The 23864-nt window shown below is 43.1% G+C and overlaps 2 protein-coding genes across 4 annotated transcripts in view; both read left to right on the top strand.

Moving 5' to 3' along the window:
- The window catches only part of MAPRE1 (microtubule associated protein RP/EB family member 1), a 28170-nt gene extending 12351 nt beyond the window's left edge, over positions 1–15819 (top strand). For both annotated transcript variants that reach the window (XM_070801501.1, XM_070801500.1), the window contains exons 3-7: positions 2497–2642; positions 4312–4519; positions 7054–7175; positions 11967–12119; positions 14117–15819. In XM_070801501.1, the coding sequence (XP_070657602.1) occupies positions 2497–2642; positions 4312–4519; positions 7054–7175; positions 11967–12119; positions 14117–14173 (686 nt within the window). In that variant the 3' untranslated portion in view covers positions 14174–15819. The remainder of the gene's footprint in view (positions 1–2496; positions 2643–4311; positions 4520–7053; positions 7176–11966; positions 12120–14116) is intronic.
- A 149-nt stretch (positions 15820–15968) lies between these two features.
- Positions 15969–23864, top strand: part of EFCAB8 (EF-hand calcium binding domain 8) — a 58128-nt gene continuing 50232 nt past the window's right edge. The window contains exons 1-2 of one of the 2 annotated variants that reach the window (XM_070801499.1): positions 15969–16600; positions 17073–22596. In XM_070801499.1, coding sequence (XP_070657600.1) covers positions 22508–22596 — 89 coding nt within the window. In that variant the 5' untranslated portion in view covers positions 15969–16600; positions 17073–22507. Of the gene's footprint in view, positions 22597–23864 lie in introns of both variants that reach the window. The other variant, XM_070801498.1, reaches the window with a different exon arrangement.

Raw genomic sequence — 23864 nt, forward strand, 5'->3', positions numbered from 1 at the left:
TGTATCTTACGTTTTCTTTTAACATTAAGTCTTGAGCTCTTCTCCCAACCCCCGCCAAAAAATGTGCTTTGATTGCTTGCGTAATACTCTCTTAGGCAGTGTTGTGCGAATTTATGTAACTGATTGCTCCTGCTCTTGGACATACAGGTTGCTTCCATTTTTTCCTCTCCTGAATGAAGTTATACAACTTTCATGTGTAAGTCTTTGCTAGATGTATTTTTAATGTGTGTTACTTTATTAAATTTACTTTTTTTCCCCTTTCTTCTAAGTTTACTTTTTTTCCTTTTTCTTGGCTGTACTGTGAGTCCTAGCTACTGGACTGCCAGGGAATTCCCCTTGCTATATTTAAAAAAAAGAAATGATTCCCTTAGATCCCTTAGGTTGGATCCCCGTGTGTTTATTAGGTGTTTACATTTTTGTGTGTGTGAATTGTCCAATTGATTTGTCTATTTTTATTGAAGTCCTTGTGTTTTTCTTTGTATATTATCTCTGTTTCAGCCAGCTAGAGTGTAGCAGCATGGTATATACCTCTTTCTTCCCTGAGCCAGGAAATGCTTTAGTCTGGAGTAGGGTGTTCTAAGAAAGTGCATAATGACATAGGAAAGAGCAGTGGACAGGGAGTCAGAATACCTGGAATCTGGCTCTAAGCTTGGTCTCTGGCCTCTGTGGTCGTGAGCCGCAGTTTTTGGTCGTCAGGTTTTAAATTTATAATGGCTCTAAGGATTCTTCTAGCTCTAAAATAAAAACTGAAAGTTCTTCAGGCAGGTTTTTAAGAGCAGATGACTGATGCTTTTAAGTGGTTTTGAATGGAAAGTCTCATGAATGGCTTGAGAAAACTGTGTATTTAGTAAATGTACTTTATTTTGCTGGTTCAGAAAAAATATCTTTCATGTGTGAAGCAGTGCTGTAGGTATAGATGCTTCATAGATTATGTCCTTGTGTATATGTGTGTTTTAAGTTGGTATGTATGTATCAGGATCCAAACCAGATCTATATATTGCAGTTGGTAAATTATTGCAGTCAACAGAAAGTGGACTTTCAAATCTCCCTTAAAATGCAGCAATCATCACTCTTCGTGCTATTAACTTGTTAAAGAGACTGGGTCGTTGTCTTACGAAATTGAGGAAGCTATTAGTGCCTCTATTTTAAAAAGCATAAATATTGCTAATTCACTGCCTGGTACATAGAATTCGCATAGTATATTTTTGTTGGATGAGTAAATAAATCAAGCCACTTTAGGAATCAGGCTTTCACTTTCTAGTGCTCCTTTCTACTAAGAATGTCACTCTGATCACTGAAGTGCTTCTGCTCTCTTTGCTGCTGCTGCTAAGTCGCTTCAGTCGTGTCCGACTCTGTGCGACCCCATAGATGGAAGCCCACCAGGCTCCCCCATCCCTGGGATTCTCCAGGCAAGAACACTGGAGTGGGTTGCCATTTCCTTCTCCAATGCATGAAAGTGATAAGTGAAAGTGAAGTCACTCAGTCATGTCTGACTCTTAGCAACCCCATGGACAGCAGCCTACCAGGCTCCTCCGTCCATGGGATTTTCCAGGCAAGAGTACTGGAGTGGGGTGCCAGTGCCTTCTCCAGCTCTCTTTGCATCTTCCCAAAAATAACGATAATGGCACTCTTTATGCCAGATCTGGCAGGAAGCCAGTTTGGCCTGATGTAAAATAAGTTGAATATGCTTATTAAGGCTGCCTCATTCTGCAGAACACCTATTGCGTAGTCGCTGGATTTCTCGTCTCCTTTTCCTGAAAAGACAGTAAGTGTACATGGAGCCTGCCCTCTATTAGGAGAGTGCATTTTAGTAGGCATTAGAGAAATGGCATTCCTAAATTTTAAGTGCCAAGAAAACACTTTTGGGGGTAGTGATGGATAAAAATGAATAAGTGGAGGAAGGAATGAAATTGGGGAGCAAATGGGATGAAATATATGCAATAATTTCTTATAGTGGCCTTTAAAATTGAAAAAATTTAAATGGAAAAACTCAAAGATTCCTTCTATTCAATTTTGTTTATAAACTGATAGGTTAATTAAGTTTATTTAGAGATGTAAAAAGCCCAGGGAGGCAGACATCTTAGAAAAAATATGTTTTTAACCTAAGTCAGAGGATGGATCTTTGATCAGAGGACGGATCTTTGCCATATTGGGGAACTCCTCCTCCTGCTGGCATTCATTTTTCTTTTAGTTGTCATTTTATTGTCATTTCTGTTTCCTACAAAGAATAGTCTTAAAATTTCATAGGACCATTCCTTTTCTCTTCATCATGGGATTTCAGGTTGCAGGTATGTTGTAGAACTTAAGTAGAACCACAGTTCTGTTACTGATTTCAAAGTCAAGTGGAAATGATGCTTTGGGATTTTGTAGGTACACTTCCACAACTTTTCAAATTGTACGTGGGTTAAGCGAGTTGGTAACTTTTTACCCTGTTTCTTTAATAGCTAGTGCGTTTAATGTTCCAGTGTGTGTTTTCTTCTTCTTTTACTCACTCAGGGGCTGCCTACTGTCAGTTTATGGACATGTTGTTCCCTGGCTCCATTGCCTTGAAGAAAGTGAAATTCCAAGCCAAACTAGAACATGAATACATCCAGAACTTCAAAATACTACAAGCAGGTTTTAAGAGGATGGGTGTTGACAAAGTAAGTAAGCTTTATTCTTTCATTTAGGGTATTTCTTAACTCGTCATGATTACCAAGGCTACCAGTGCTGGCCCATGACTTTGGATGTTTTTGTTTTTCTTTTCCCAATTTGTATAGTTATCTTTTCTCGAGTTAACAGTTTACGGGGAGCAATGTGTCCCTCTGTTGTCCTGTCCCTGGTTCCCGTGTGGTCGTCTTTCTTCATTGTGAAGTTGGCGGCTGTCTGGAAAACCAGTCTGTAAATCTGTACCCATTTTTTTTTAACTGTAATATATTAATCTGAGATCTAATTCTTTTAATCTCTGAATTTGCTTCTGTAAAACATACCATATGGTAGAATAAGTAGTTCTAATAGAGAAGATTCTAGAACTGCTTGACTTTTTTAGTGAAGTATAAAACCAAAGTATAAATTACAATATTTTTATAGCTAGTAGGTGCTGGAAAGTTCCCTCTTGCCCTCAAGGTTATGTGAAGCTATAAGAAACAGAGTCCACCAAGCTTCATTGGGAAAAAAACCTCTGTTTTAGTAGATAATACGTTATTGCAGTTAAGCAGTCCCCCCCCCCCCATCAAAAAGGCTTAATCTTTAAGCCATTTTGAGGGCGGGGAACATTTTTCAGTAAAGCTTGTAATCACCCCCTAATTATCTTGCTTCTATATCTGATTTTTTATTTACTTTGAAATCAGTCTTAATTTAATATTGTCTCTGCAATATATAAAATGTGCATTAGTATTGTAAGGATATCATTTAGTTGTCAGGCATGGTTTAAACTAGGTTTGTCTTATTATACACAGTAGTTTTTCTTTTTCTTTTTATGGAATTAATGTTTTGAATAAGGCAGATTCCTAGAGTATATAAAAGTAGAATAGTGCAGGGATCCCCCGTGTACTTCGTGATCATCAACTCAGGGGTGGTCTTATTTCATATTATCTCTACTCCACCCCCTGTAGTCCTGGATTATTTTGAAGTAAGTTCCAGATTTAGCTTTATTTGTTAATGTTTCATACCAAGAAATTTTTTAAAGTTTGCTTGTTCAGAGGGGTGGATAGTTCAGATTGTAACTGGAATCCTTGAGGAGTTAAAAGATAGTTATGCTCTGACCATTTAAAGTAATACCTGATAGCACAATAAAAATCTTAGAGGGTCCTTTAAAGTGTGTTTTAATAGGATTGCAATTACTTGAAAAACATGCCATTTTGTAGAAGTCTATCCCAGGATTGATTCTGTACCTTGACCTATTTTTAAGGTAATTTTTTTTTAACACAGTTCATCGAGAATACTTGTTATTTTGTGGTCTGGACTTGGTACCTTGTGTCGGGCACTGTGGCCATGCAAGTTCCATGGGAGGTTTACTTTTTACAGTGAAATGACGTATCTTAAAATGTGTTTGGATGTGTGTGTGACTTCTGTATGATACTTGTTTCTTTTGCGTTTCTGATTTCTTTTGATGGAATTGAACTGTGGGGATTGGCTGTTGTTAAGTTCTCTGTGGAAGGTAAATTGAATGAAACTTGCTCTACAACCTTCCAGGGGCTTACTGAACATTTAGTTCTTGCCTCTTTGTCTCCTTTTAGCAGAGCTTTATACTGATTTTGGTGAATGTGAACACCTTTGATGCCTGCCAGAAACCTCTTGCTTTGAACTAAAGAATCTTATAATTTTCTGCAGATAATTCCTGTGGACAAATTAGTAAAAGGAAAGTTTCAGGACAATTTTGAATTTGTTCAGTGGTTCAAGAAGTTTTTTGATGCAAACTATGATGGAAAAGAGTATGACCCTGTGGCTGCCAGACAAGGTCAAGAAACTGCAATGGCCCCCTCCCTTGTTGCTCCCGCTCTGAACAAACCGAAGAAACCTCTCAGCTCTAGCAGTGCAGGTAAAAAACAAACCAACTGCGCCCCCCCCACCCCCCCCCCCCCCCCCCGCACAAATAATGCCATTTCCAAATAATGGTAGTCTAGGTATTCATTCATTCATTCAGTAGCCATAGGCTTAGGGATCTGAAGTAGCATAATCCCAGCCTTATGGCAGGAGCATGGATTGTGACATCAGGGCCCAGCGTTTGCTCTTAGATCTCTGGAGCCTCTATTAGCGCTTCATCTCTGCCCTGTTTCTTCCTCTGTAAGAGGGGAATTGCAGTACTGGCCCCAGAGAGCTGGTCTTGAAGCCTGAATGAGTTACTGTTTGCAGTTTTGCCAACACTCGTTAGTTGTATGGAATAGAAATCCCTCAGGTTAGCTCACATAAAGGAGAGTTAGTTGGAACACAAGGACATTTCATCTTAGAGCCCTGGAATGGGAATTTGCAACCGGACCTGAACTCTCAGAAACTGAAAGAGCTTTCCAGGTCCCTCGGGGGCTGCTCTTGGTTCTGCATTGTCCTTCTGTCTGCAGACCAGCTGCTTGTGCTTATTCACGGCTTCCCTGCCCTCCCTAGAACCTCAGCTGCTAAGTTCTGTGATGCCAGCAGAATCCAGGAGGCAGGGGCAGGCTGTTTATAAGAGACTATCTTTTGAAGTCCTGGCCTAGTGGGTTTTCCTAAATGTGTTTGTAGTGATATACTCACAGAATGTGTGTGTACCTTGTGAGCGGTGGGTGTTCTACAGATGCTAACTCCTCCTTTCCAGAAGGTGGCAAGAACATTAATTAAAGTTGGATAGTACCTTGAGGGAGGGGCTGATCTATCTGGTAGGTAGAAAGGGATGTTGAGTGCTTTGTAATTTTTATAGCTTTATTGAGCTCTTGATTGACTTAAATACAGTTCATGCATTTAAAGTTTTCAAGTGTACAATTGAATGGTTTTTAGTGCATACATAGGTAATGTTATTCTATTGCCATAATCAGTTTTAGAACATTATCATTACCCCCCAAAAGAAACCTCACGTGCTCCCGGTAGCAGTCACTTCCCATTTCTCCCCAAAACTCCTCCCTCCCTGATAGTCCTGGGCAACTGCTGATCCTCTGTGGATTTACCTATTCTGAATATTTCTGAATGGAATGATAGAATATGTGGCCTTTTATGTCTGATTTCTTTCATTTAGCATAATGTTTTCAAGGTTCATCCATGTTGTATCATGTATCAGGACTCCTTTTTATGGTTAAATAATATTCCATCGTGTGGTTGTAGCACATTTTATTTATTCATCAGTTGATGATGATTTGAGTTCTTTCTGTTTTTAAGCTATTATGAACAGGGCTGCTATGACCATTCATATGCAAGTTTCTGTGTGGGCGTATATTTTCATTTCTCTTGGGTGTGTATCCAAGAGTACATACTCTTGGAGCAGAATTTTTGGGTCATGTGATAACTCTGTGTTTAACGTTTGACAGAACTACCTGACTGTTTTGCAGAGTGGCTGAAACATTTATTTTCCCAAGCAGAGTATATGAGGGTTCAGATTTCTCCAGATATTGAGTACTTTGATTCTTTGGCTTTTTAGAATGGGGAATTGCATAGATAACCCTGTGCATTTCACATTTCAGATGCTGCTAACAGGCATGTGGAGACTTGGATTGAGTATTTAGTCTTCAGTTTAAACATATGCTAGAGATCCTCCAGCGGAAATGCCTGTTACTCTGGGTGGCTTTAAGGTCATATGGTTGTTGAATAGTTCAGAATGTTAGGAAGATGAGATATTTCTAAGCCTGGCATAATATATAAACTTTGCAAAATACTCGCTGAATGCATAACTAAAGTCATGAATGATAAATTTGCCTTGAGGTAGCCCATTCCAGATTATTCTTTATTATTTTAACTTGCCAATAGGTTGGCCCCGTTACTGTTTTCCTCGTCTTTGCTTTGGTCATTCTTACTGAGAGAAGTCTGTCTATCCTAGTCACTGTGCTGCTTTTCTCTCCTGACCCTCTAAACAAGGAAACAGGAAGGGGTTTGGAAGCCATTAGTGGTCAGAGCAGTCTCTACCCACTCGCTCATCTTCCTAATCCAAGGAGTGTCAGGTTCTGAGTTGGGAGACACCTTACTTTCCAGATGGGGTGTCATGGGTGCCCCACAGCTGGGGCTGTGGGCTCTTTCCCTCTGCTCCATGAAGCTGCCTGTCTGTGCATTTAGTTAGAGCTGGGTTCAGGTAGTTCATCTGTTTGTACCAGGTTGACTTTGCCTCTTTCAGATGATAGTCCCGTCCACCCCAGCGGAAAAAAGACCACACCAAAAGACTTATTGCCAGCACGAAAGATCATGGCTAAAATTGGTACTTCCCTGTGTTGCCAGGATGCAGAATCACTTTGGGTGATCATGGGGTGTAATCTTGCATGCTGGGCTCTCTGCGGTAGGCCTCTTCACTGCATAACTGTGGAGAGCAGTTGGTCACAGCCTTCTCTTGTTGTCTGGTGGGTTCTTTTTGTTTTGAAATTTCTCCTCTTAAAAAAAAAGCCAACTCTGTCCCCCTCTCAGCTCCACAGAGGCCCATTACAACACACAGAACTACTGCAACCCCTAAAGCTGGCCCGGGTGTGGTGCGGAAGAATCCCGGTGTAGGGAATGGAGATGACGAAGCAGCTGAATTGATGCAGCAGGTAGGCATCTCCTGTGTCCACAACAGGAACCCTTTGGGGGAAGGGGCGCTTGCTGCCCTGACTGGGGAGCTTTGTCTGTGTTCTTGTGGGAAGACCTGCCTTGTCTGTGTATCACAACAGTCCTCGTGACATGTGTCAGGGCTTTGGGACCTGTGTGGGGACTGTGAGCATGGACATGAAGATGGAAGAGCGGGGTGGGCAGCTGTTTCTAAGCTCCATTGTTTCTATTAGAAACCAGTATCTGTTTGGAAATGCACGCATAAGGTAGAACCCTGTTCAAAGTCTCTGGAACACTGTCAGGGTTCCTGGGATTCAGAGACTGTCTCTTGAATTTTGGCTCTAACAGGAGATAATGGAGAGCTCCTTTCTAAATAATAATTAAAAAAAAGTATTCTACAGTGTCCCTGCTGACATCCTGGCTCACTGGAGAATCGAATGGAGAGTGCAGCTGATGTGCAAAGCCTATGGCTTTTCTCTTCTTAATAGGTAGATGATTTGAAACGTCTTGTTTTGAACCAGTTAAGTATCTGAAAATAATTGGTAGAGGTCTCCATAGATCAGAACAAATTTTCGATTTTTAGACATTTTCTCACTAATTCTTATAGTTGTTTTGTTTGCTTTTGGATGTTCCTTGTAATTAATTCCAGATTTAAAAATCAAGGATGCTCTGTAATTCCTGTGAGTTTAGGAATGAACCTTTTCACTTTCCTGAAAGCCAAGTCCTAAAGCTTGGGGGAAACAGCCTCACTTTAATCCAGAACCTTTTGTGGCCCAGACCAAACTCTGAGGAAGTCAGGACCTAAAAGCCTGTCCCCAAGACCACATTCACTGTTATTTTTCGTTCTCTGATCTGCATATGCCCCACGGTGTAGGTGCCTCGGGAGGGTGGGAGGTGACCGGGTCAGCATCCCCGTGGTTGTGGCGGCCTCAAGCGCCCTGTGGGCACTGTGGCTGTGAGTGCAGAAGTCCTGGAGGTTGAGGAGGTGTCCCTGGAACTGCTGGTTTCCAGGCACAGGTGTACACAGAAAGTGGTCTCAGAAATAGAGTAAAGAGGTGTCAGTACTGAGACTTGGCAGCCAGCATAGGGTTGGCCTCACGGTCTCCAGAAGAAGATGCGATGGATTCCATGGGACTGCTGCCCAGCTGGTGTTCTAGGTGAGGGAGCACTGGATTTGAGGGGGCTGTAGATTTGCGGCTGGTCCTGGCTCCACTTCTAACTTGGGGCGAGTCAGTTAACCTCTGAACTCGCTGCCTCATATGCGGCGGGGCAGATACTTTACTCTCAGTGGTTGGATGGATTTCACAAGCTGACGTTTTGCCAAGTGCCTGGAAGGGTTTGGGATAAATGGGGTAAGTGGGGGTGGATGAAAGACAGTTGTGATTATTATGGAAGTTCTTGTCTGTGGTCTTGATAGAGTGAAAAAGGTTTTGAAATATGTTTTCAAAGTTCACAGGAGTCAGATTTTTTTTTTGGTGAAATATACAACTGTTAACAGCAAAAACAAAACCAGCACTTTTAGAGTGCAGGCGCCAGTGCTGGATTAAGCGTTTTGCTTTCACTTTTGCAGCAGCTCCGTGAGGGGTTCCAGAGAAGGACAGCAGTGCAGCTCACACCAGCCTGCCCAGCCCTGCCTCAGAAATAACGTGTGTGGCCAGCACAGGGCTTTGATTTTTACCATTCTTATTTTCAATGTGAAGGATTTTAGGTTCTTTGCAGGTTGCACACCCTGTTACTAACTCCCATGGCTCGTATACATGATCTCTCTGACCCTGAGAGTATTAAAAGTGGTGCACTTGATGAAGGGATGGAGGTCTGGGAGACAGGACCATATTGGTCATGAAAAGTGGAGCCTCACGGGCTTGGTGGGCAGTGTGTTCTACACAAAGTACCTTTTGGTGTTCATAGCCTTGGGATAGCTTCAGTGATTCCATATTCGTTTTTTTAAATGTAATTTTTATTTTTGACTGCACTGGGTCTTCAGTATTGTGCGTGGGTTTTCGCTAGTTGCGGAGAGCTGGGGCTGTTCTCTAGTTGAGGTGCACAGGCTTCCTGTTGCAGTTGGCTTCTCTTTTGTGGAGCACAAACTCTAGAACATAGGCTTTAGTGCTTATGGCACATGGGCTTAGTCGCTCCAAGCCATGTGGGGTCTTCTCAGACCAGGGATTGAACTGGTGTCCCCTGCACTGCAACCACTGGAACACCAGGGAAGCCCGATTCCACATTCTTACGTCATTTGGGAGAAATGTACTGTTCCAAAGCAACACTATTGAGTAGAAATAAAATGTAAACTGGAAATGTGAGATATACGTATATAGAACTGAAAGTTTTCTGGTAGTCACACTGAAAAAAATTGTAATAAGAGACAGGTTAATTCTAATAACACACATTACTCAATATATTTAAAGTATTAGCATTCTGATGTGATCATTATAAATAGTTATCAGTGAGATGTTTTACATTTGAACACTGTACTGGGTCTTTGAAATCCAGTGTGTATTTGATAGCTACAGCCTGTCTCAATTGCACTGGCTACATTTCAAGTGCTCAGAACACCACCTGTGGCTCATAGCTACCGTATCGGCCAGTGCCAGGTCGAAAACATTCTCCTTGGGCTTCCTGGGTTCCAGCTATTACTTCGCTGTAAGAGAATTGTATGCTTGTGGATTGTTTCTTGTGGATTCATGGTTGTTGAGGGATGTCAGGGAGGGCTGCTGCCTTGGCCTGTGGGTGGGGCCTGTCGGGCTGGTTTCTGGCGCCCTGGGTGATGTATAGGTGGAAGGAGGTTTCAGTGGGCTTACGAGGGAGGCGCCGGTGTAACGTGCGTGTACGAGTGGGCTCCAGGCTGCCGCGCCGCGCCAAGTGCTTCCCTTTCCTTCTCGTGATTACGGGCCTCTTCTCACTCATGGACCTTGGGCCGAAGATCCAAGCAGCTTTCACTGCTGGGGATAGTCACCTCTGATCCTTTAGTCCCCTTCTCCCCCTCCACTTCGGGAGTAACTGATAGTTTAAGGAAACGCTACAAACAGCATTTAAAGCAGGGGTGGGGAGAGTGGAGGTGGATGAATTATTTTGTTTTGCAGGCGACTAGGTGGTGTTAGTACTTTATTGAAACTTTCAACTATTTTTATTCATTTATTTTTAAATTATTTGTTTTTGGTTTTGCTGGGTCTGTGTTGCTCTGTGGGCTTTTCGCTCGTTTCAGAAGCAAGGGCTACTCTCTTGTTGGGCGTGTGGGCTCCTCAGTGCAGTGGCTTCTCTTGCTGCAGAGCACAGGCTTACTTGCTCTGCAGCATGTAGGATCTTCCTGGATCAGGGATCGAACCTGTGTCTCTTGCGTTGGCAGGCCATTCTTTACTGCTGAGCCAGCAGGGAGGCCCCACAGTTATTTTTTAAAGTGATTCCTGTGGTTGCTAAATTCCTTTAGTGAGAGTGTCTAGAACCTTGTTTCTAGAGCCTTGATTCTGGATCGGTCTGTTCAGGCCTTTGATGGCAAACATTGAAATTAAGTCTTTGACAAAATGGTCCTGGTGGTTCCAGTCACCTGCTCCTCATCTCTGATGCCTCTCAACTGCAGGTTGTGAGGGAGCAGGACTTGATCCCTTTGGTTGGGCCTGGCTTCTTTATCAGGCTGTGGGGAAGCTGGATGAGCTGTTTTAGTAACTAGACGTTCAGAAGGTGGACTAGGTTCCTGTAGTGCCTCTGGCTCTCAGAATTCCACTACCCACATTGTTCTCAGCAGCTGCACCTTTGATTCCCTGGCTGGGCTTTCCATGGGGCCCTAGCCTGTAAGGCCTGAGAAGATATATTGTACCATTTGCCATGTAATTTGCATTCAGTGAGAGTCATGGTTGAGTATTCTGGAATGAAGACACACTGGACTGTGAGAGTTGTTATGGTATTGTTATTATTATGTTATGATAACATAATAAAAGTTATGACTTTTATTATTCTTGGCTGAACAGAGTCCTGACCCATTCACTGAGATTTGTTTTGTCATTGCCTCTTTGTGGAAATTAGAGTCCCTCAGTGAGGCTCCTGGAAGATCCTGTGGCATGAGTGGTGAGCTGATGATATGCTCAGGGAGCTAGGGGTGGAATATGGTGGGGTGTGCCCCTCTCCTCTGCCCTTGTCTCTCCCTTTTGAGACTGTCTTGAGGGAGAGAGTGACGCAGGGACCCTCTCATCAGAGGATGCTTTTCTTTTAGTCATGGATCACACCCTAGCCCCAACATACTGGGGGGAAAAATAACTATTGAGTTTCTATGCCCAGGTGCCCCTCAGTGCTAGCTATCTTTGGCCAGTATTAGTTGTTTTTAAATAGTCTTGCCCTCCTGCTCATCATTTCTATCCTGCTCTCTTGGACCAGACCCTGCCTTACCGTTGACTTCAGCTTGCAGAAAGACCTGGATTAACTGACCAAGTGTCCTGGTATGGACTCAGTATATAATTGGCAGCCACTCTGCTGGGCCAGGTTGTGGATTCTTTTTCTATATTTGTCTCAGCAGCCATGCCTTTTTCTCTTTGATCTTATCTTAGTCTCTGAGAAATACCTACATGTTTCCTCATGTAGCCTGTCCTTTTGCAGGGATTGTTACAGTCAGAGTGCCATGAATCAGCCCATGGTATTGATCTGGAGCTGAAGAAAATTGACATCAAATTAAAATGGGAGTTTTGTCCTTGTTAGGGAATTTGATGAAAGACCACACATCTCCTTCCGGGTTGGAGGTTTAATCTGATGTGTTGTTGGTGTATGAATTCCAGGTGTCTGACCCTTTCTAATGTTTTGTGCAGGTCAATGTATTGAAGCTGACTGTGGAAGACTTGGAGAAGGAGAGAGACTTCTATTTTGGAAAGCTGAGGAACATTGAGTTGATTTGCCAGGAGAACGAGGGGGAGAACAACCCTGTGCTGCAGAGGATTGTGGACATTCTCTACGCCACAGACGTATGTGCTGACTTGGGGATGTTTTCTTGCCATTTTGCCACCTAAGAGAAAATACATTTTATGTGGTGGTTTTTGGCAAGCTCAGTACTGATGCTTGTTGTGTTTCAGCATAGCATTCATTTAAAGACTTCATCATTGACCCTCAAGAGTCAGCCAGAGGGGGGCACTTCAGCTTCTGCTTTGAGGTCTGAAGGGACAGTGAGGTGGCGGGCTGCCCTGCTTCTGTAGCTTGTGGCCACTGGTAGGTCACGAGTGCCACCAAGTGCTCTTAATCCTGCCATCCCCGCCTCCACCCCACTCAGCGTGGACCCCTTGGTCCGAGTTGCTGCCTCTTTTTCCTATGCCCCAGGTGTGCCCTGGAGGGTTAGGCACACGGCCCTGTTTGAGGTCTGCTGCCCACAGCTGTGAGAGGTGCCTTTTTCCTCCCACGCTGGAGTGTGCCCGCTTCCCATTTCTCCACACTCTCTTGTGGTCAGATCTCTTGGGAGTCATGTGTATTCGGCAGCTGAATAGGGAAAACTCATTTTCCCTGGATTTAGGATTTGACATTTTGCTCTGTCCACTGTTTAATGGCTATAATTATTAATAATTCTGCCATGCCCAGCAGGGTCTTGAGGGTCAAGCTATAGTATGTGTCTTGCCTAAGTGTTTCACAGTATGTGGCCATATACAAATATAAGGTAACATTAATGTTATTAGCACTATCCTCTAAACGTATTAAGTGAATTTGGGGGTGTTAAGACTGATGACTGAAAAGTTGATAATTTGTTCAATAAACCTGTGTTTCAGGCTTGCTATATACCAGATAATGCAGACAGAGTTAATGAAGATACAGGTGTCTTTGGGTTTAGTCCGAGTATTGTTTTAGTGGAGTCATATGTTGAGTAAATTTAGCCATAGAGGTTTAGTTTAAACAATAGATGGTGGGTGAAGGGGGAGTCTAAGTGTTTTAAGAAGGCAATGGCATCCCACTCCACTACTCTTGGCTGGCAAATCCCATGGACAGAGGAGCCTGGTAGGCTGCAGTCCATGGGGTCCCTAGGAGATGGACACGACTGAGCAACTTTACTTTCACTTTTCACTTTCATGCATTGGAGAAGGAAATGGCAACCCACTCCAGTGTTCTTGCCTGGAGAATCCCATGGATGGGGGAACCTGGTGGGCTGCCGTCTATGGGGTCGCACAGAGTCGGACACGACTGAAGCGACTTAGCAGCAGCAGCAGCAGCCATTAGCTCATACCAGATGTCTGGAGTGTGTGTGAGGTGGGAGCCACACATCCGAGGTTTCCCATGCCTCTCATGTTTGGTCAGCCTAGTTAGTTGTGGGTAAACAGACCACCCACAGCACCTGCAGTAGCATGCAGGTTCCTTCTTGTTCAGTCACTCAGTCGTGTCCGACTCTTTGCGACCCCATGGACTGCAGCACACCAGGCTTCCCTGTCTTTCATCATCTCCTGGAGCTTGCTCAGATTCATGTCCATTGTGTCAGTGATGCCATCCACCATCTCATCCTCTGTCGTCCCCTTCTCCTAAAGGGGATGCAGGTACCTAAGTGCAGTCAAAAGAAGGCACGAAGGAAAAGCTGGCAATGTGGACAGGTTATTGAGAGGAGATGATCTGGTACTATTACGGTGACTTCAGGGATTTTTGAGGGTCAGTTTTCTTAAATAGCTTTATTGAGGTTCGGTTGGTTTAACGACAACTTGATGTATGACATCATTGCCATCATCAAGACAGTGGACACATCCATCACCCTGAACAGCGTGCGGGTGAGTTTGTGCTCAGTTTTGTCCTTCTGTGCGATGTGGTTCCACTGCCTAACTAATAGAAAAGCAGTCACTTGGTCTTGTGCCATTCAATGCCAAGTGTGTGGTAGAGACAGGAAGAACCGTTGACTTTGAGAGGCTTTAAATATGAGGAAAGGGAACCCACAGTAGAAACTGGTCTTTCATTCAGCGTTGAATAATAGCTTTCCCCTCCCATCTTCCCATTTCAGGAAGGCTTCGTGATACCTGATGAAGGGGGCCCACAGGAGGAACAGGAAGAGTATTAATAGCCTGGACCAGCCGAGCAACATCTGAATTCTTCACTCCAAATCATGTGCTTAACTGTAAAATACTCCCTTTTATTATTCTTAGAGGACTCACTGGTTTCTTTTCATAAGCAAAAGTACCTCTTCTAAAAGTGCACTTTGCAGAAGTTTCACTCCTTTTCCAATAAGTTTGAGTTAGGAGCGTTTACCTTGTAGCAGAGCAGTATTAACATCTAGTTGTTCACCCAGGGAACAAAGAGGCTGACCATGGGCTCGCTTTGTGGATGCTGGTAGCACTGATAGCTGGAGAAGGTGGAGACCTCAGTAGAGAAATGTAAAGACTGATTTGAATTTTAAGTTAATGTGAAATCTTGGCAGAGAACGTTTTAATAAATAAATGCCTTAAGAGTATTTAAAAGATGCTTCCATATTTCAAAATATAAAATGTGTGTTTGACATTGTGTCTGGGAAGGAAGGGCTGGAACCTGGAGCCTTTGGGACCTGCTGTTCCCAGCCTTCGCAGGACTGCTTGATCCTCATAAGCCCAGACGTTGGCCCAAAAGCAAAATTTGAAAAGTTATTTTGTAAGCCATTTTGATGACCTTGACCAATAGCATGCCTGTTAAGAAGCAAGAGGCATTGTTGCCTGGATGAATAGAGGGTGTGTTTCAGGCCTGAGAGGTCTGAGTCAAAGAGCTTGATTTTCATTGAGCATTTCTCTGGTGATTTTCCAGTTATCCCTGATAATTCTGTGTACTGTGCGTGTTTTTTTTTTTTTTTGAAATGAGGTGTGTCCAGTTTTTAAACCTAACAACTGCTTTTGGGGACTTGCCCACATCTCTGGGATTTGAATGGGGGCTGTGTCCCGTTTTACTGTCTTTTAAGTTTACATGTAACATGTTCCTCTTCTCTGCTCCCCTTGCCCACTGGGGACTCCTCTTTGGCTCCTTAAAATTTGCTGCTTAGAGTGGAAGTTCAGCAGGCAGGTGATCATACTGCAAGTTCTTTTTGGACCTCTGGCAAAGGGAGTGATCAGTGAAGGCCACCACTCCCTTGGGATCTGCAAGGCTGGGTGTTTTCGGTACCTGCTGTCCACAGCCCTCCACTGTTATCGGAATACTTTGCCAGTGCACTAATCTCTTTGGAGATAAAAATGTTAGTGTGTTACTAAATGTTAATTTTCTTTTGCAGAAAATATAGTACCATGTCTGAATTAATTATTAATATTTAAAATATTTCATTCCTTAGCTCCCTCATTTGCTTTGCTCACAGCCGACTCATTTCCTTTGTTTGGCAGAATTCTGCAACGTGTGTGTCACCCACTACTGAGATTGTTCAGCCCCTGATGTATTTGTATTGATTTGTTTCTGGTGGTAGCTTGTCCTGAAATGTGTGTAGCAAGCAGGTATTTTATGATAAAATTGTTGTGTAGTGCATGCTCTGTGTGGAATTCAGAGGAAAACCCAGATTCAGTGATTAACAATGCCAAAAAATGCAAGTAGCTAGCCGCTGTTCAAACAGCAGTGGTGCTGTTTCTCTTTTGTGGCCTTTTCGACTTCTGTTGCCCTAAAATTCCATTTTGTTGGGAACCCATTTTCCACCTGGTCTTTCTTGACAGGGTTTTTTTCTACTTTTAAACAGTTTCTAAATAAAATTCTGTATTTCAAGAGTGTCATGTCTTCTGAAATTTGTCTTGCCCTGGGTATATTCTTTTAGGTTCAAATGATAAGGTAGCCATGCATCTTCCTTAAATTAGGGCTGATCTTTTGAAATCCTTCACTGTTTTTTTCAGACGTGCTTATTTCTAAGGCCGTTTCTTTTTTCTCCATTCAAACAGTATGCTTCTAAGCCTCCTGACATTTCCTCACTTTTGTGTTACTGTGGGAGGGCTTTCAGAAGTGCAGGGCTTGGCCTCAATGCCATGGAGCTACTTCAGGCTGTTTCCTTCAGAGAAAATCTACAGGACAAGCTTGGTGGATACCATGGGGCAGTACTGTTTTATTTTTTCCCCTGAAAGTGTGTTTCAAAGTCAGTAAACACAGCCAATCTGTAACAATCCGAAATCATCTTTAAAAATTCTATACTCTAAGAAATGAGTTCAGAAGGTGAGGTGCTGCTATTTTCAGTATGAAATAAAAGTTAAATGGGCAGAAGGTAGTTTTCAGTATGATTTTTAGGGTACCGACCACAGTTATGGATGATTTGTAAACCAAACTTCATGATTTTCACTAGAATTACTTCCATGTTACTTCCTGTAGAAGTTAACAGTATGATGCCTTCACTGAAATGTTACACACCTTCAGAAGGGATTGGATACCATGTGTGTTGATAATCTATAAGAAGATACGTCCAGGAGTGCATGGAGTTTGTGAATAAAATGTTGAGTATTGTCAGCTGAGAAGTTACCTTGGAAAGAGTGAAGCTGATACTGTGTGTACTTCTGACCTAGTAAGTCCATGGGCCTGGGTATTTCGGCTGAGGCGTGTAGCATTGAAATGGGTCTCATTTAGGTTAGGTCATGGGTGCTGTGGTCTTGGATAAGCTGCTTGGTTTGCTTGGCAAGGCCTGTGCTGTGTGCGGGATGGGTAAACAGATGGCTGGGTTTGGATTTAGGACTCACTCGTGCTGGTGGTCCTCAGACTGACGGGTTTCAGAAATCACCTGTGAAACTTGACTGACATAAAATTTCTGATGTCCAATTGGCAGAGATTCTGAGTTAGGCGATTAGAAATCTGCATTTTACTATGTGCCTCAGATGACCTGGTTTAATGTAGTCTTCAGAGCTAATTTTGGTCGTAACCCTTATCTCTGCGAGCGCAAATGTAGCTGGCAGGGGGTGTCAGGTTAGAGTTCTTGTAGATTGCTTCTAGCTTTGTGACTTTTACGTTATTAATAATTGATCGCTTGTTCTGACTTGCAGAACAAGGATGACAATGGTGACTGCAGCGCCTCCCTCACCTGGTGCTTGCTGGCATCAGAATGAGCTGAGAACCAGAAAAGGTAACCACAGCGTTAGAAAGCACTGCTTGGTTCTTCAGATCCAGTTTGAAGCTTATGGATCAGAAAAGCTTAGGCCAGGGGTTTTGTATCCTGAGAATTCAGGCAGGCGATTCTTAGATAGGCTTTGAGTATTTTGTAAAATTATATGTAACAAGTACTAATTTTTTTTTTCAGCTTGGGCGATTGATGAGTGCAGCTCCTTTCTTTTGGGACTATCATTTTCATCCCTTTTTCCCCCCAAGTGAAATAATGGTCTAAACACACCTTTCACCTTCTTCTTTTGAATGAAGATTCGGTGATTCAGTAATTCAGATTCATTGATTTAAAGATAAGTGTTTTCTTTAGGATATAATAAGGTGTTGGAAAGGAAGCCGTTTCCTTTTGCTATAACCAAGATAAGTCTAGGGAAATTTTTCTTTAAGGATTGTTTTATGAGATTTGGTATGAAGAACTCCTTTTCTGATGGTTACCCATAGTTCAGCATAGTCTACAAACAAAACCTCAGCTTTAGGCCTGATCAGCTTGATCAGATTAGCTTGCTGGTATGTGGGTGACCCAAATCTGACTGCTGTCAGCAGAGTGGAAGTGATTGCTTTGAGCCAAGCTGAGCCTGAGCCTGAGCCTGTCTGTGGTCAGTGTTCCTGAATCACCAGTCATTTTGCTGGTCTGGCACTGTTGCCATTGATTTAAAATCAGGCCTATATTGTAGTTTTGAATTCATACATTCCAGTTACAACGTTTTAAAACCTGATGAGTTCATGTGTATTTCTGACACTTGCTGCTCTTTTGTCAGTTTTCACGTCTGAGACTTGAGTACGCAGAGTCCTTTTCTGAAGGAAAGCCCACAGAAGTATTCTGTGCTTTTACACTGAACTTGACTGTTACCGCACATGCCTTCAGCCAGATTGTTAAGTAGCTAAAATTTGTGAAGGTCTGTTTCCCTTTTCTGAATTGGAAAGCAGTGTTACCTTAGCCTAGCGCACAGCTTTCTGTTGAGGTTGTGGTCAGGTTGCTTCACTAAATTCATTATCTAGATAAGCAGGTCTAACCTTAGAGTTGGAATTCTGGGCCCTTATTCCAGGACTATGTATATATACATAAAGAAATTTAAAAAATTAAAATAACCTATATTTCTTTTGAATTGGAGGCTCCGAGGTTCTGAAATGTAAAATGAACGTAGCCTTCACAAACATGTTTCTGGGGGTAGGATGAGAAAAAAAAAAAGAGACAGATCTTTATCTTGTGATCATAGGAAGAGCAAAGCAAGTTAGCCATCAAAGCCTAGAACTTCAGAAATGGTATTGAGAGACTTAGAATTACAGAGTGATGTGTTAGCTGTTTGATACTCTGTAAGACATCTTACCTTAAAAATTCAAAAAAAATTTTTCCCTTCTTCCTGGACGACTGAATATTTTTCAGTCTGTAGGAATTGGTGAGGATAGGGTGGATGCAGGTATGAAGGAGAGGAGAAAGAGCAGTTTACTGTATTTGCTGATGTCTTTAATTTTCATTTCTAGTGGGAGAATGAGATTTGGGAAGCCGCTAGTGAGGTTCAGTCCACCAGGCTAGGTCTTAACAAAGCTGTCTTTATGGCTCTTACTAGTTTCCAGCAGGGACAAAGATGGGTTTCTAAGACAACCTTCATGGATGATTCACAAACTGTAGTGTAGACTATTATAAAATTAAGCCAGGCTCAAGCATGCAAGTGGGGGGACTGAATATATAAAGGGAATATGTGACTGGAGCCCTTTTCTGACCTTTATCAAGAGGAACGAAGGAGAAGTGCTGTGATCAGGAGGCCAAGGGCCAGGAGTTGAGACCAGTGTCCTCCTCCAGGCCCTGCATGGTCTGCGGAGCTTTTCTTTGCCTCAGTTAGGAGATGAGTGAGGATTTTTTCCCTGGGATCCCTTCTGAGCCAGGAAAAATTACTTGGATCTGTAGAAGCCAGCAGGATACCAGAGCCAGCAAGAGTGGGAGAGTGCCCAGTTCCAGCAACTGTTGCCTCTGGAGGCCAGGTTTCATCAGTTAAACAATTTTGGTTCAAAAAAAAAGCACAATGTTTTTCAGCATCGGTGACATTTTGTGTGTGAAATTTTGAAAAAACTCGCACTGACAATGAAATGGTTTGTAAAGTGTACATCCTTTTGTGTTTTAATAAAAGTTTTCGACCCTGAAAGAAGAGATTTTGACAGGTGAAATAAAAAGTGGCTCAACACGTGAGTTTGGCTCTCTGCTGCCCCCGCCCTCCCCCCATAGGCTGCAAGCTGCAGGGAGAGCTTTGCTAATATGGCCTTTCCTGGCCCGCCATTTAGTGCAGGAATAGAAATGTATTGCTCCCACCAGATCTGTCATGGTTTATCCTTGTCTAATCTTGAGTGACCTTCAGATTTCTTTCCTCTCTTGCTTGCTTCACAGTTACTTTGTCACATTCTTATTTTACATTTCTCCTGATCGGGCTCATTTATATATTTTGGAGTAGTTCTAATGATTTTAAGATCCAGCGTACCTCAGGGTCATCTGGGTTTTTTGCATTCTAAAGGTTTCTCACCTGATATTGCCTTTTTTTTTTTTTTTGTATTTTATGTGTTTTTCTACAAAATAATGTGAGTTAAATATGTGTAATTATATATGACTGCTGTTTTTACTTTGAAATTTAAACGCTACCAAGAAGAATGGAATAAACTTTTTTTTACAGGTAGCTGTAGGCGAATCCCAGCTTGCCCCTGTGTGTGCCCCTCCCTCCCTACTAATTTTAAAGGCGGAGAGAAGAAACAAATACGTTGAACGAAATAAAGTTATTTTAAAACAAATTCCCCGAACATCTGTAGCTCTCTTGACTCAATTTTTGTTTTTCATTCTTTTTTGGAAGGAAGTGGGTAAGTAGATACTAAAACACCCCAAGAAGCTACTGTTTTCTTGAATCATGCATGGTATTTTGAAATCTTTGGTATTTGAACTGTGAATTCTCTCTGGCGGTGGGGTGTGGTGGGAAGAGCATTGTTTTAAGTGACATGTGAGCTGAGTTGTTGGTCTCAACTGAAGGTGTAATCTTAACATTCATTAATCTGGGTCCCCTGCAGTTCCCAGCAGTTACTGGCTTCTGTCTTGTTTATTTGATTTTGAAAAGGAAAAAGCCTCTCCTTAGCATCAAGTTGCACCTTAAAATTTTTGGTACATTTTATAAAGCTGAGGATACAAGTTTTCACTTTTGTTAACTTTATTAAGGAATAAATTAAAAAAAAAAGTATGTTAGGATACAACTTTTTAAAATTAAAAAAAATTTGGGGGGCCACACTGTGAATCATGAGGGATCGTAGTTCCCTGACCTGGGATTGAACCTGAGCCCCCTGCATTGGAAATGTGGAGTCTGAACCACTGGACCCCCAGGGAGGTCCCAGGATACAATTCTCGACATTTTAAAAACCGCAGTGGTAAAGCTGAAGAGAGCAGAGTTGGTACCACTTCTGAGCAGAGCGGGGCCACCTTCCCTGGATGAGTCAGCCATGTCCTTGAGTGCCCTTGAAGCCTTCCAGCAGCACCCATCCCAACTCCACTGTTAGGGAGCAGAGTAGGGTCTCCTTGGCATTGGCAAGTGATGCCCGAACTTGTAGGCATTGAGTAGGACTTTGCACTTTCTCCAGGATTGTTTTGTACAGAGGTTTTGTCTAGGAGATTTTTTTTTCCTTCAACACCTTTCCTCCTGCTTCTGTTTTTAAATGAGTTATTGATTATCATGATTTTTTTCTTTTTAGGTGGGGGTTTTCTGAAGTTTTTCTTACCTAAAAAATGGAATACATCTTAATTTCCCTGTTCGGATGTTTCTTGTTTGGGAAGGAAAATGATATTTATTGTGAATGAATCTAGCGTGTTTTAGACTTATGTAAAAAATGTGGATAAACATGGACAGCTGTAAGTAGAAATGATAACATTGGATTGGAAAATAAAAGCTTCAAGTCAAAGAAACAGTGGGGAACAGTCAACTGTAGCATCATCAGCTTTGTTTCTTTTTTTTTTTTTAATTTTAAATAAACCCTTCTAGTTTATTAATACCTAGTTTAATAAAACTGGTTTAAAAGACCTGCATCTTTTATGACATTTCATTGAGCCACTCTACTTCTCATGTTTTACAATATGATGAAATCTTTTGTCTTCACTGTTGATGAAATGGGAGCAGGAATTTTTTTCTGTCTGTGGGTGGTCTCTATGTGGTGAAGATCTGGGGAGGGGGGTCTTGGCTTAGTGGTCAGTTAACATTTTGGTAACATCTAGGTGATCATGAAATGTGACTCAGTGTGGAATCCATGTCCCTGGTTGAATTCTCCCCCAAGAGATTTACCTTTGACCAACTGACGCTGCTGAATTGTGCCAGGGTTAAGACTGAACAGTGCTGCCTCAAGTCCAGGCCTGCCATGAAGTCTGGGTTTATAAGACCCTCGTGTTACACACAGTTCTCTTGTCACCTTCCTCTGTTTTGGAGCTCAGGATTTCCCTGGTGGTCCAGTGGTTAAGAATCCTCCATGCAGTGCAGGGGACAGAGGTTCAGTCCCTGGTTGGGGAACTAAGATCCCACCTGCCACAGAACAACTCAACCCACGAGCCTCAACTCCTGGAGCCCTTGAGCTACGGTAACTGGAGCCCTCGAGCCACGACTAGAGTTGGTACGCTGCAACAAAAGACCCACCAGTGGCAGTGACGATCCCGCATCTGCAGCTGAGACCCAGTGCAGCCAGATGAAGACCTGGAGCTTGTGCAGCTCATGTTAGAGGGCTGCAGTGACGATCCTGCATGCTGCAGCTGAGACCCAGTGCAGCCAGATGAAGACCTGGAGCTTGTGCAGCTCATGTTACAGGGCTGCAGTGACGATCCCGCATGCTGCAGCTGAGACCCAGTGCAGCCAGATGAAGACCTGGAGCTTGTGCAGCTCATGTTAGGGGCTGCTGTGCCTTCTCCTGTCCCCCAACTGTGGGGCCAGTTGGCCTTCTGCATTTATCATTAGACTTGCTGGCATTTTCCATGGTTTCCATGGCAGGTGGGTTCTCCGTGCTGCCTTTGTCCTGTGGATTGTCCTCCACTCATATTTGTTCTGGCTCCAAGTACTGGAGCTCCTCCTGTCGGCTGTCTGCTCTCGTTCAACTTCATCAATAACAAGAATGTCTCAGATTGGATGAAAAATGGCCGCGTGGTAACGGTTTGTGGGATGGATTCTGATGTTCCATTTTGTGTTCTCTGTGTGGAATTCTATCTCATTTTCCTGGTTCTAAGTGTGGCCAACTGGCCCCGCAGTCTGTGGAGGCCCTCGGAGTTCCACAGCGACTTCACAGAGGAGCCACTCTGGACTTGGGGGTGGCTGCCAAGATGTCTCAGTCGAGGAGGAAGTTGAAAGCCAATAAGTCTCCGTTAAATACAACGAGCAGTATTAACTGGGGAGAGCAGATTGGGTCAGGGTGAGTGAGAGTCTGGGGTTAGTCTCTAAAACACTGGACCCCTGGGCCCTAAGATCCAGGATTCAGTCGTTCAGTTGTGTCCAGCTCTGTCACCCTATGGACTGCAGCACACCAGGCTTCCCTGTCCTTCATCTCCCGGAGCTTGCCCAAACTCCTGACCATCCAGTCGGTGATGCCATCCAACCATCTCATCCTCTGTTGTTCCCTTTTCCTGCCTTCAATCTTTGCCAGCATCAGGGTCTTTTCTGATGAGTCAGTTCTGAGACTCAAGGCCAGACAGGAGAGCTGAGCCTCTTTCAGCTGCACTTGGTCTTCAGTCACATGCTGCTACAGATGCTTACAAACGGCAAACCAGTTATTCTCCGATTGCCCGCCTGCTCCCCTAGTGGCAGTTCTAAGCTCCCACTCTTGTTTCCAGGTTTGTAGCACCCCACCCAGCGCCCCCAACCCCAGCCTCCTTCCTCTCATCTGCTCTCATCCTACATGGGTATTTAACTCTCCCGCTGAATCCTCTTTTCCTGCCAGTACTTCTCTCTGCTTCTTGTGCTTTGCTCTTGGGTATCATTAATTGTCCTCCACCAGTATTTTTTCCCTTTTGTGGTCTCAGTCCTTGAACACAAACAGCTCCGCTCTTCTGGTTAAACTCATATTTCTCTCATAAGACTTATAGTTTTGAAATAATAAAATTGTAAGTAGTTTTAAGAATAGTATAAAGAACTCCCCTTTGCCCAGTTCTAATAAGCAGGAAACAACATCAATATCACCTAAAAATGTAAAGGCATGTTTAAATTTCACTGATGGTCCTAATGGCCCTGAGACCTTTTGCTTCCCGAGTCTAGGATCCAGTTCAGATCACACATTGCCTTTAGTTGTTACCTCTCTGCAGCCACCTTTGATGTCCTTTAATCTTTGTCCTTCATGACACTAAGATTTTTAAGAGTGAAGCCCACTTACTTAGTAGAACGTCCTTCAATTTGGGATTGTCAGGTTATGGGTTTGTAGTGCAGAAGCAGTGGTCCAGAGTCCAGCACACCGTGAGGCATGGCCTTGGGCTCCCTCATGAGTGATGTTGACTTTAGTTACTTGTTAACCCAGACTTTAAAGCAAAAGAGAAACCCATGCTTGCCTTTTTAATATAAACGGGATGATACATGCGCCTTCTCTTACTGCAGACTTTTTGTATTCCTTTATTCCTGGCCCACCTTTTTTGCCACACTGGACCCCTACTCTCCATGATGCTGATAGTTTTGTGTGTACTAACAGTACAG

Source organism: Bos indicus, chromosome 13 (genome assembly GCF_029378745.1).
Source record: "Bos indicus isolate NIAB-ARS_2022 breed Sahiwal x Tharparkar chromosome 13, NIAB-ARS_B.indTharparkar_mat_pri_1.0, whole genome shotgun sequence".
Classification (NCBI taxonomy): Eukaryota; Metazoa; Chordata; class Mammalia; order Artiodactyla; family Bovidae; genus Bos; species Bos indicus.